At 37.5% G+C, this 12,519-nt stretch overlaps 1 protein-coding gene across 3 annotated transcripts in view; it reads right to left on the minus strand.

Annotated features, from left to right (window-relative positions):
• Window positions 1–2,565: 2,565 nt before the first annotated feature.
• CLGN (calmegin) overlaps window positions 2,566–12,519 on the minus strand; it is a 29,888-nt gene continuing 19,934 nt past the window's right edge. The window contains exons 11-16 of one of the 3 annotated variants that reach the window (XM_086747841.1): window positions 11,899–12,114; window positions 10,317–10,436; window positions 9,997–10,135; window positions 8,030–8,107; window positions 5,302–5,411; window positions 2,566–3,667 (exon numbers count right to left, since the gene is read on the minus strand). In XM_086747841.1, coding sequence (XP_086603967.1) covers window positions 3,587–3,667; window positions 5,302–5,411; window positions 8,030–8,107; window positions 9,997–10,135; window positions 10,317–10,436; window positions 11,899–12,114 — 744 coding nt within the window. In that variant the 3' untranslated portion in view covers window positions 2,566–3,586. Of the gene's footprint in view, window positions 3,668–5,301; window positions 5,412–8,029; window positions 8,108–9,996; window positions 10,136–10,300; window positions 10,437–11,898; window positions 12,115–12,519 lie in introns of all 3 variants that reach the window. The other 2 variants (XM_086747840.1, XM_086747842.1) reach the window with 2 other exon arrangements.

Here is a 12,519-nt window from a genome sequence, read left to right on the forward strand (position 1 = left end):
AAGGGTCTCTTTCAATCTTACTGTGATGAATTCTGTAAAATAAAGCTGCAGGAACTAAATGAGCAGATGTAATAGTAGAAGAAATCCCTCTGAAACCCCAAGTTTCTTGGCAGCTAAGCACTGCTGTGCCTCAAGTGTAAGCTGACATTGTGAGGTTCCCCGCTCCCAAAGGGGAGGTCTCCCATTTCTCCCCATTTGAAATGACTGTAGAACACTCACTGGAGTGCCAGCAAAGTCAAATGATTGCAGACAAAGCACTAATAGTTCAGTCTCAAGGGCTGTTTACAAGTCTAAGAAACCTGATGATGAAAAAAGTTTTACCCACCAAGGCAGGAATGGCTGATACCATTTGTATCATGGGGTCCTGTAACCATCAAAAATTATTTTTAACCTTCTATGGACTACTCTCTCACGTTACTGCCTATCTGGAACTCAAAATTCATCCACAAATTGCTAGCAGGTAGATCACATGGTTAGTCCAGGGTTTGAGCATTAAAAGAACAATCACACCAAGCACTTACTTCTAAAGATTGCATCGCATTACAGCCATCCTAGCTTTAAAGCCACATCATTGCACATCTCCATCTGCACTGTAGGAGATAAAGTGATAACAGAGCATGCGCTTGTTAGACTTCAGCAATTTCCCAAGATCAAGTAACCTTAAAATCCTGGGTTTGTATTGTAGGACTGGATAGTGATATTTTACCCCTCGGTGTGTATATAGTAGTCATTTCATCTATACACCATCTTACATCCCACTACTGTGGCCTTCATTTAACTTATTATGAACATTTTAAAGATGTTGTATTTCTGACTTTACACTAAATAAAAAACTTATTTGTCTCAATTAGTCTGGTTTAACATTTGTAAACCCTGAAACTTCTCATAACTCTCTGTAGTCAAAAGGTGGAAGGGCAGTAGGGTTTGCCATCATCTTAACTGTTTCTACATAGTTGAAGTGTCTGAAAGACTAAGTGTAATTAGCTAGTGTTCAGATTAAACCTGGGTTAATCTGTTTTCAGCAATCTTCCAGTTCCTGACTCACCTGGTCTTTTCACCCATGAATCTTAAATGTCTGTATACTTTTCTGTCCTCCTAAGGGAAAAAGGAAAAGGATTGGTAGACTGCATCCAGTGTTTAAAACTCTCACCTCTCCACATGGGAGAACTTTAAGCCAAATTAGGAGAGATATTATCATTTCCTACACAGGTAATGAGCTCTACATTAGACAAACCAGAATTATTACTTCATCGTACTTTCATGAAGGTCGAAGCTAACTGAGGAGTAGCTTCTGTTCTAATTACATAAAAAGGCCTCAGTTCTACTTAGCCTTCCCTGAATATAGAAAATTCTCAGTCTCGGATTTGGCGTTCTCAGTAAGGCCACTTTTACTAAGCTACAATGTAGCCAGCAGGAGCACACAGGTCTGACACTCAGTTACAAAGATGACTGATAGTTTTAATATCAAGACATTCTGGAACTGGATCATCATTAGTTTGTTAATTTCAAAGCACCTTCAAGCAGCCATGATAGCAAGATCAGGTTTTTTTTTCCCTGAAACACCTGTTCAAATGTAAATGGATACACATGGTAGCTGTGGGTGAAACCTCAATGTTACAAGTGTCAGAGGAAGGGGGTTCCACTTTTGTCGGGCTTTCTAGATCTCAAGCCTCAAATCCTCAAAGCTCTGATATTTGTCCCCTAATTACTACCATAGGACTAGATCCAAGTAAGCTGATCTGCACAAGGGTGTCTTTATCTGCAGGCTCCAAGTAATCATAGTCATTCAGTCAGTATTACAGTGAGACAGGCCTTACAGAGTCAGTATTACTGCAAACAGCACCCTTGAATCATGGCCTCACAAGACAATTTTACCTGTAATAAATGGCTCCTTATTTACTGAAGTGGGGTACAAGCAAAGATGTTGATGAGAACCCTAAGGGAAGACTAGCACCCTCTGTGAGGTGACCAGTCCCTAAAGTAACTGTATCAAACATAAAAAAACCCAAACAAGTAAACAAAACCCAACCCTAAAACCACACCCAAATGCTGTAACAATTCCCAAGGACTCTCACCAGGCTCAGACAAGATTCATTCAAAAGGAGCACTGAAATGCTCCCTGACAGCTCACAGCAGCTGTTAGCAGCGGGGTACCGCATTGGTAGCAACTTCTACCTATTGCTGAAAAGTCCCAGGCAGGAGGAGGAATCTGGGAGTCTTCACTTCTTACCCTTTGCATGTAGACCCTAAATAAAGGGGGGAACTTGCATTTAAACAAAACAAAACAAAAACACAAAAACCCCCAAACCAACCAACCAAACAAAAAGACAACACTGGCTTCTTCATGAGGGTTAATGAACCGTTCACTTGTTAGAGACTTCCATGGAATCTTTACTGACTTGATTTGCTGTCAAAATATTTTAAGTGAACTAACTTCTTGCCATGCACAAGGAAATCTGTTGGGTTCCTTATGAATTAATACATTTCTACTTGTTTTAAGTGTATGACTGCTTTTGCTAGCATTTTACATCCTACTAATATAGGCAGCTGCCAAACAGCAAGAGGTTTCTGGTGACTGCAGTTTTATTGTTTGTTTTAATATACAGCTGAACTTTAACAAAACAAAGTTTCTTTTACAATATGCAGTTTATTTAAACTATATTTGAGAATGCACAGTTACTTACATCTGTAAAAAATTAATCCATCAAAAATTCTTATCTATATTAATAAATTTCATGTTAAGCAAGAATTATTAAATATTTTTAGGAGGCAATGTACACTTAGCAAATATTCTATAAACAGAGGTTATAACACTCTGGCTTGGAATATGAGAACTATAAAAGTTTGAAAAAATCATCTGTATATCACTTCTGCAGATTTGATGTCTGCATTGAAAAATAAAACAAGTCACATCAATTACCAATTGTTCTACAAGTATTCAATTTTAAATAGCTCTAAAAAATAAATTATTGTAACCAATGTCTAAAGTGAACAGGTGACCACTCATGTAACAAGATCAACTAAAATAAATAATTTACAATAGAAATTGTTGCTAGCACTAAATCGTCATACAAAAACAATTATTGCATTTGGCTCTGCACAAAAAAAAAAAAAAAATACCTTTTCTCATAGCAATGTGAACTACTACAGATGCTACATCCGTACTATCATCCTCTTTTAGCTGACAAGTGTAAACAGCTGATTTTGTGCTAGAGCTGCAAAAATATTATATTTTACTCATGTTTTTAAAAAATATTTAGAGTAAGTTTCTCTCCAACTGATACTAACTTCTAGGAATCTTCAAGTCTTAAGAATCTTCACCTTGAAAATCAGTTGGCCAACTTGTAATTTCACTTTTATTCTGAATTCAAAACATCAGCTAACTCCTCACAGATAGGATTTCTCCTGAAGAAAGGGAATCAAGGAAGTTTGGGAAGGTTAAAAGAGGTCAGAGAATTAAAACAGGAAGTTTTAATGAGTCCCACTTTTTCTTTCAAAACTCAGGAACTTGCATGCTTCAGGCCCACTGAAGTGGCATGCCAAAAGTTTCTATTATCTAGACCTACAAATACTAGCTGGAAGTGACTCAGTCCTTTCGTACTCTTCTTTTGCGCACTGATTTCAGTTGACCATCTCCAAAAGCTATGCCCTCATCAGCTTCTTTCATCTGAAAAAAAAAAGCATGCATTAAAATTTTATATACATTTTAATTTAATTATTGAAACTGGCATGTCACTTTATTCCTCGTCCTAACCCCCACAGTCATATTATCACCAAATGCAACATGTAAGTGACAGGACCTTTTTCCTACAATACTAATCTACTGATAAAGTGGGCAGAAGACTTTTCCTTTCTATATTCAGAAGGAAAAGAATAGTACATCTACAGTGATGTCAGAAATTTGGTTTTGCCTATTTACTCCCTGGTTTAAAAGCAGTGACTTCTTAAGGAATTTAGCAACTTTCCTTCAAGTGCATCTTATGCTAATTTTTTTATTTCCACTTCTTAAGCAAGAAGCATTTAAAACATTCTAACTACTGCCTTTGGAGAGCTACAAATAGAAAAAAACCTGTTCTTAAATGAGATGTGTTCTTCTCAGTTTAAAAGCAATTAGCACACAGAGGCACATGAAAAGCCATCCCAACACAAACTCCGTTCTCAGACAGCGCACTGCTTCCTCGCTTCCCCGCATCACCTAATGGCAAGCCCCTCATTCGGAAGGAACAGCTTATGGAATGGGGCACCGCCCGAGTGAGGACATGGTGTGCATGAGATCTCCCAAGTAGGTCACCAGCTAACTCACGGCAGAAACTTGTACACCCTGAAAATACCCAGAGAAGAGCAAGCCATAACCTCCTTGTGATACTATGTAATCGTAATGGGGTTCTTCAGATACTGTATTCCTAGGTAAATGTACAAGGGGAATAAAAAAAATCTTACAGGAACAAGAAGTAGTCCTGAATAAGGGGTAATTAATGAAGAATTTCAGTTCTGAAACTATACATCATCCAAGGTACAGTTTCCTAGAGGAGTCTTATATGAAAAGGAGTTAACATTACATTAAACAACTCCACTAATCTGGGAAGGGACTCATTGAGGAAGTGACAAGCACAAGATGACCAACAGAAATACCGTGGGTGCATCTAAAGCATTTCAGACATGCCAGAGTTTCTCAATGAAAGGATAACAAGTAGTTGACAAGCAAGAAAAGCACACACAAATTCCATACTACAAGGTTACTTTCTGAAGAACACTTTATAGATTATCTAGTGACTGGATTAATCTGCACAAAAAAAAAAAAGAAACTGCAGGTGCTGAATTCAAAACCAATATGGTCATTTTGCTTAAAACCTTATTTTGGAATTAAAAAAAAAAAAAAGTCACTGAAAGCCTAAGGTTTTTCTAGGTCTCACTGAAAGGCTATTCTGTTAGAAGCACGATAAAAAGACTGACACCTATTGCAGCATCTAAACTTTCAAGACTTGCAATTCATTTAATAACCTGTTAAAAACCATAGCCCTGTAAAAATATTTCATGTTTAGAGACCTGCGTGATCACTTTTATACTATACTTGTAATTTTACATTAAATATCACTTCCCACACAAAATTAAATGGGAAGAGACATGTTTCAAAAATTTATACAGAGCATCTGAGGTGTCAAATTCAAAAACACATCCCCACCTCACAATTTGTTTTATGACTCAGCAGAAGAAAAAACTCTTAAGCTCAGTTACCTACCACAAGAAGTGCAATGTTGGGCAAGGACAAAATAGGGGAAAAGAGCCCCACCAAAAACTTACCTCATCTTCTGAACCAGACTTATTTGACTTATCACCTTCTTCTTGACTTCCATCTGCAACTTCATTTTCTTCTTCATCATCAATATCTTCACCACCTTCACCCTCATCTTCTGCAGAAGAAATTAATTTTACTTTGTAAACAGAACTGTATTAAAAATGCACTACATGCAGACACACTAGTAAGTAATAGAAGCCAATTTCAGTTTTAGAATTAACTGCTTGTTTACAATAACCCGTAAAATCATCTCTGTGATACAAGAGTAGAATTCTCATGAATTAGTAGAAATTGATCACTGTTTGATTTAATAATCAATTTTAACAGCTTCAGCCAAGCCTCTTTTCACAACAGCACACGCTCTCTTCAGACTTGTGACTGACTAAAATGATGACCTTAACTTGGTTTCCTTCAGGGAAGTCCTTAAATTCAAGTATTGTATTAGACAATTTCAAGACTTGAGTCCAAAAGAGGACAAGTCAGGCATTCCAAATCCAACTAAATTCCGACTTAGACAGCAAAGTACAATATTGCAGATATCAGTCATTCACCATAGGGGACACCCCTTTTCAGCAGGGATATCTTCTGGCATATTATTTTGGTTGAAAGATAAGCAGCCCTGTGCTTAGCCCCTTTCTTATGCACTATTGCAATGCAGAAACTAGCTAGAAAAGCACTGTACTCCCCTCAGCTCACTCAAACTATGTCCAGCTTGCACTCTAGGGTAAAGCTATTCACAAAGCCCAGTAAGTTTTCTGTGAGACCTGGTGTCAGTTAGACCTTTGAACTGAAGGGGACTGGAGAGGGGAGAAAAACAAACAAAAAGCTGAAACAAAACAAGAAAACCCATACCTTTTTTTACTCTCCAGAATGTCCTGGACAAACTACAGGCTAAGTAACACAAAGGCAGTTTCTGCTTTTTTTACTGAGGCTGTGTTATTGCACTAAAGAGAGCAGTGAATGACCAAATATTGTGAATTCTAGGCTGCTCACCGATCAGCATGTAGACTGCCCTTCTAGGGTAACCATCTCTCTATATGCTACGTATTTTTTTAAGGAGGCCAGGCACTCAACCGTTTTGATTTCTGCTTTGGGCTTCAGTACTTAAAAGATGGGAGTCTCGTGGCTGCATTATTTTGGGTATCTATGCTCACTATAACAATTAAACCTCAGCAACCACACATGATTCAAAAAGTTACTGGGGTTTGGCAAGTTTCTTCCCTTACTTCAAACTGAGATCTTGAAGTGAGAATTTCTAGAAATCGAGTACTTTTTGCAATACGTTCTATCAAGAGTAAACAAGAAATCATATTTAAATCTGATAGAAAGCATATAAGATGGCATTTTATAACTTAAAAGCCTGCCAGTGGCTCAGTTAAAAACATTAATGCAGCGGTGTTCAATTCAATGCTTTTCAGGTCATGCACTAGTGTTAAAAACAAAACAAAAACCCCACACCAAAAAGCCAACACCCACCTCTGCCCCTCCCCCGCCCCGTTTTTACTGTTTCAGCTCAGTAAAACTGAAACAAAAAAACCACCATATAAATTCAGAGGGTAGTCACATGTAAGATGTGACTCTCCTAATTCTTGGTGACTGAAATCTAGAAAACTAGTTCATTAAAATACTTAAGAGTTCTGTAGAAGTACCAAAAAACTTTGCCTACAGTATAGTTACAAATTGAGCCAACTAGTTCATAACAATCAGTGAAGCTCTAAGAAATTAGTTCTCATCTGTAAATACACCTGATACATGTCTACACTAATATGTCTCCACTATTGTTATCAAAAAAAGAAATGAGACAAGAAACATGGAGATCATAGTTTAAGAAAGATGTAGACAAAGATTTCTGTTCTAAAAATAAGCCCTTAACAGAAGAGCCCAGCAAAAATTCTCAAAGCCTTTGCTCATCTTCTAATGAAGATATAAAAAAAATTTAATTATGCAAATCCAGCACCTCCCATAAGTACTAATTTCAATAGAAAGGAAAAAAGAAAACAAATCAAAAAACTTCACAGATCAGAAGTAGTAAAAGCCAGAACTGGACAACTACACTATTTAAAATTATTGATTTTGATTTAGTGTAATATTAAACAGTATTTTACATAAATTTATAACTTCACAAATAAGGTTCAGACTGTGCCCTGAAATTAAATTTCTTGGCAACAGTCGTACTTCCTGGAATATTTTTCTAGATATTAGGGAAAGCAAGGAGACAAAGCAGATAAGTGGACAACTGAAGAACACATCATCCTTTAGCAATGCCACAAAAATTAACATAGCACAAAATAAAACAGTAAATGCCACAGACAATGCCCTTCAAGAAGCACTCTGCCAGCAACTCGTTGTCACTGGAGCCAAAGAAATCTACAAGTGTTTCTGAACTTTGCAGTTGTGCCACACTTTTCTTCCTTTTTTTTTTTTTAAGAAAAAAATTAGGTCTCAAGCCATTCAGTACTCCACAGCTCAAACCCTGTTAGCTTCAACTCCAGAAAACAAAGAAGCAGATGCCAACTATAAGTGAATTGTAAAGATTATTAGGATCCAAAAAGAGACTAGCAGAAAATATTTAGGACTACAGATACCATACTGAGAAACATCAGAGGAAACTGCATCCGTATGTGATGAAAGCTGGCATTCACCAGATTGAAGTTCTACCATTAACAAGGAAGCAGAAGGGAAAAAAATGACCATTTTCAAGTCGTGGCCCAAATTACTTCCCTTTCCCAGTACCTGAAGGAGGAGCTTCCCTTCCCATCTTCTTTGTATCCTTTATAAGCTCTCTTTTTGTCTCCTCCATTTCTCTTCTCTCTGTAGCAAAAAATCAACAGAAGGCAGCAGAAGACAAATTCTCTAATGCTTTCAGATTCGAAGAGGCAAAAGAGTGATAGCAAAAAAGCAAATGTAAAAGGTGGCAGGAAGCTAAGGGAAGCTTCTTAAAGAAAGAGAAGCCAGGAAGTCATATGGCAGCAAGTGTAATCGTTCCTTCTGAAACTTAAAATTTACTTGAAAACCTTGCAATAGTCACACAAAAGCTAGCTATGTTAGTTTTACTCTGTGTTCAGCTTAGTAACTAAAAGTAAAGGTCTAAAATGTAACCTACTTTTGAAAGCTCATGAACAGCTGTTCCAAGTGGAATTCTTCAAAAAAAGTTTTGGGAGCTAAACAGCATTCCTCTGCAATTGCCCAGACATTATTTCTAACATTCAAACACACACTTTAACATATTTATTAAATGATGTGTTGTAATTAACTACATTAACTGACTGGTTTAACAGAAGAACACTGGAATTCAGGTATCTCAGACAGCCTTGCAGCAGTAGCATATTAGGTACAAAACATATCCATGATCTGCATCAAGAGTGGGTAAAAGAAAACAGATTTTGTGATCCAGGAGCAAAGAGCAGGTAAGGTAGAGTAAGTTGAAAAGGAAATTGTAGGAAGATACAATGCTGAAATGCTGTACCTACAATTTATGCTAATGTAAAAAAATATATGTAGCATAACTGAAATAATTAAATGTCTAGGTAAAGCTCTCAAATCGTAAGGCAGATGGACTAAGTTTGGTGTGGCAAGCATTGTACCAACAACATCCTCAATTCTGCAAGTACTGGCATGGGAAGATCTGATGCTGAGTAAACTTGTAAGTCATACAGGCAGAAGCCATCAACACTCATGGAACATAGTGCAGGGACAGACAAAAACCACAAAGTTTCAGTCTGTAATACAAAGTGATGTCAGTACCAAGAAAAAAAAAAGAAAAAAAAAACCAAAAAACCAGAACAAAAACAACAAACCATGAATGTCTGCTAGGTTTTTAACTTTCCATGCACTTCCCTTTTCATTTTTTGTTCCTACCAAGGAAGACGGAAGTAAGAGGCAGAATCTTGCAGAGCTCTGAGGCTAAGGATTGTCTCGTGGAAGTCAAGATAATGCACTCTGAGCTAGGTGATTTGCTTTTTATTCATTACTATAGACTCAGGGAAAGGTGAACAGAACATCAAAGCCATAGCTGAATACTACCAGTAATCTTTGGTACAGTAACACAGGATGATTTTACCCTTGGACGCAAAGTACAGCTCAACCTACTGAATCATGGATTTCTCCCTTGGGGCAGCAGGACAGACATGCAATGTGTTGCTGGAAAGCACCACAAAGGAAGCAGCAGACTTCAGTATTTCAGGTCTACTGTATTTTCAGGCTTTAACAAGAGTTACTAAAAATCAGTGACCATCAGAATAGTTCAGGGTACAACCCTCCCAAGAGAGGAGTAAGCAGACAGACATATCTTAAAGACTTAAAGCTATTCCAGACACATTTTAAAGATAACAATGTGACTTTGATTCAGATATGTGTACCTGAAGTGGTTATTCAAATGCATTCAATATATGAAACATTTAGAAGGGGGAAAACAATGCATCACTGTCTACAAACATAAAAAGACTGCTAAAAGCACGTTAATTTCTTGTAAGTGAAAAAATACTGAGGAGAGCCTTACTTTCTGCTTGTATTTATCAAAGAGCTATTAGCCATGGAATGCCACTTGCTGGAGGTTGTCAAAGAGAAAAAGACTACTCAGAACAAGGCAGGTTTTGCATATTCTAAAATAACTGGTTGTAACTATTCCAGTGCAATCCATGAACTAGTCCTATTTGTGTCTTTATATTTAATCAAACTGCAAGCTGGCTTGCTCATCTTACCATCTTCAGCAAAATCTTCGTTTTCTTTTTCTTCTAATTCTATTTCATCATCTTCTAACTCCTCTCTCTGTTTTAGTTCTCCCTTTGTAATTGGTTTGGATATATCATTTTTTTTGAAGTCAGCATCTTCATCTGTTTTCTACAACAAATTAAAAATCAATTTACACTTAAACTCAAAGAAAGGATTAAACACCACAGCCACTATAAGGTAAGTAATATCAATGGCACATTAAAAGTGCATATTGTTGCACAGATATGAAGAGTTTTCAAATAAAGTATTAAGAACAAAAGCAAACAAAAATACAGTAAATTTCTCTAACCTTTGCTGGCCAGCAGAACAACACACCTAGACCAACGGGGAGAGCTAAAGTCAAGATGTAAAGAACCCAGAGCCACGGGTGGTCTTCTGCAGCCGTCACCAGTTGACTAAACATACTGGGCTATGAAAAAAAAAAAAAGTGTTTACATCCCTCCCAACACTTCAATAAGTTTATAAAATGTACTGTATATATTTTAAGCTTTATGTTACCCAAAGAAAACTCTTCTTTACCTTTGTTTTTTATGGACTAAAACAATATTGGATTTCAATACCAGTAAAGTAAGAACTCGACAGATTGCAAATAAATAGCAGGTGCTAAGTAAGAAGGAGCAAACCTGGTATTCCAAACATACTAGACTGGCCACTACTCAAGTTTGTAGAGTGACATTTGGAGTCCCGGCAACCTCACACTTTACACCCTTCCCAGCTACTCTATTTTTTCACCACACTGTGCTAACCCAGCTGAAAGCTCCCAAAGCATCAAGAACATCAGAGCAGCAGCCAGCCTCGTGAAGAGCAATGTCTTGCTCCATCTCTACTACCACATTCTCTGCTTTGACAGCCAATTATTCAGGGAGTGAATTGTCCTCCCAGCCCAGTTCTGACTTACACAGTAGAGGTAGGCAGGCAAGCGTCTGGAAGTTTGAGAAGCACAGTGGAGTGAGGGGCTCAAGGAATATTTTTTGCTATTGTACAGGTATAGACGCAGGTCCAAACATAAACCCAAACATTTCAGAACAGGGCAAGGCTGTGGGAGGAGGTAGCTTTCCTAATTGCATGGGCAGATACGCTGTTGCCATGTGCTCATCCTGTGACAAACAGCAGCTGTCAGGAATTGGCCACGTTTGCCACCAGCTTGTCATTTCTTTCCAACAACTGCAGGCCTGCTCTTGCCACTCAATCAAAGAAAATACCAGACTGTTAGAAAGAAACTGTAGTCAGGACAGGCAGCCACTAGAGGGGCTCACAGTCCCGTATGTCAGGACAAGTTCATCCTACAGCACAGGAAAGGGATCTAGAACTGCAGCGGCGGGCCATGTGCAGTATACAAACAAAATGGGGATGCACACATAGGAAGAGAAGAACAGATGCAGTCCCGTAAACATACGTGCGCTACTTTCAGAGCTGCATAATATACACATCTACACAGCCAAAGGCCTAAAATGATTAAACAGAAAAAACACACGACTATTTATCCATTTCTCATGGGAGGGAAACATCTAAAGAATATATATAATGGAGTTAACCACAAGAGAAAAAAAAAAGAAAAAAAACTCAAGGTCTTTCAGTGTAACATGTGCTGACAGGTACTGTATTTCTAGCATCACCATGAACAGCAGAAGGCTCATTAACTATAAGGAAGCCAATTTCTCACTAGGTGTTTAAGTGAAACTTAACTTCAAGAGGATCTTGATCTGGGAAAGGTAAAAAGCCAAAACTATGATGAGAAAACCTATCATATTTACTCAGCAAGACTATGAATTTCTAAGAAATTAATATCCCATCAGCATTCATAGAAAATTCTTCCAACAGTACATCTTCCTCACGACTTTCAGCTACCAAGAACAGAGTAAAGTTTATACCTCATTAGCACTTGCGACTAACTTCTTCAAGCCCCAGCCATCTGCTGCCCAACGATCTGCAACTTCTTTTTCTGAACATATAATGAAGTTATCAAAGTAGATATCAGATGTCATAGACCAGAGTTCTAAACCAATAGCACTAACGGTGGTCATCCGGAATGGGTGAAGATCTTCAAAATAGTCTGGGTTAGGTATTTTCCGAGGGCTCCAGATTCCCTTTTGAGGAAAAAAAACCAAAAAAACCCCAAAAAACAAACGTAATCACATTACCTATATCTCACTAAAAACAGTGAAACAAATTTTAAAATAATTAGAACTTCCTGACTATTTAAATAGTATTTAAATACATTATTTAAAAGATAAGGAGTAGAGTTTAACCTACATAAAAACAGAACTGGAAATAGCCTATAGAATTTTGGCAGATGGGTGCCAATATTCTGGCTCAGGGCAGACCTCTTAACATTATGTTTTTATTTTTGTCCATATACGGTTACAATAATTAGTGACTGTACAAAGTATCTCTGTTCTTCCTGGTAATGGTGATTCCAAGCATAGTCTTTGCAAGCTTCCTAGAATAAGTCTAGGAAACAATTTTCCTAAGACTGCAGGAAAACAAGACAT

Source organism: Chlamydotis macqueenii, chromosome 4 (assembly GCF_036417535.1).
Source record: "Chlamydotis macqueenii isolate bChlMac1 chromosome 4, bChlMac1.mat, whole genome shotgun sequence".
Classification (NCBI taxonomy): domain Eukaryota; kingdom Metazoa; phylum Chordata; class Aves; order Otidiformes; family Otididae; genus Chlamydotis; species Chlamydotis macqueenii.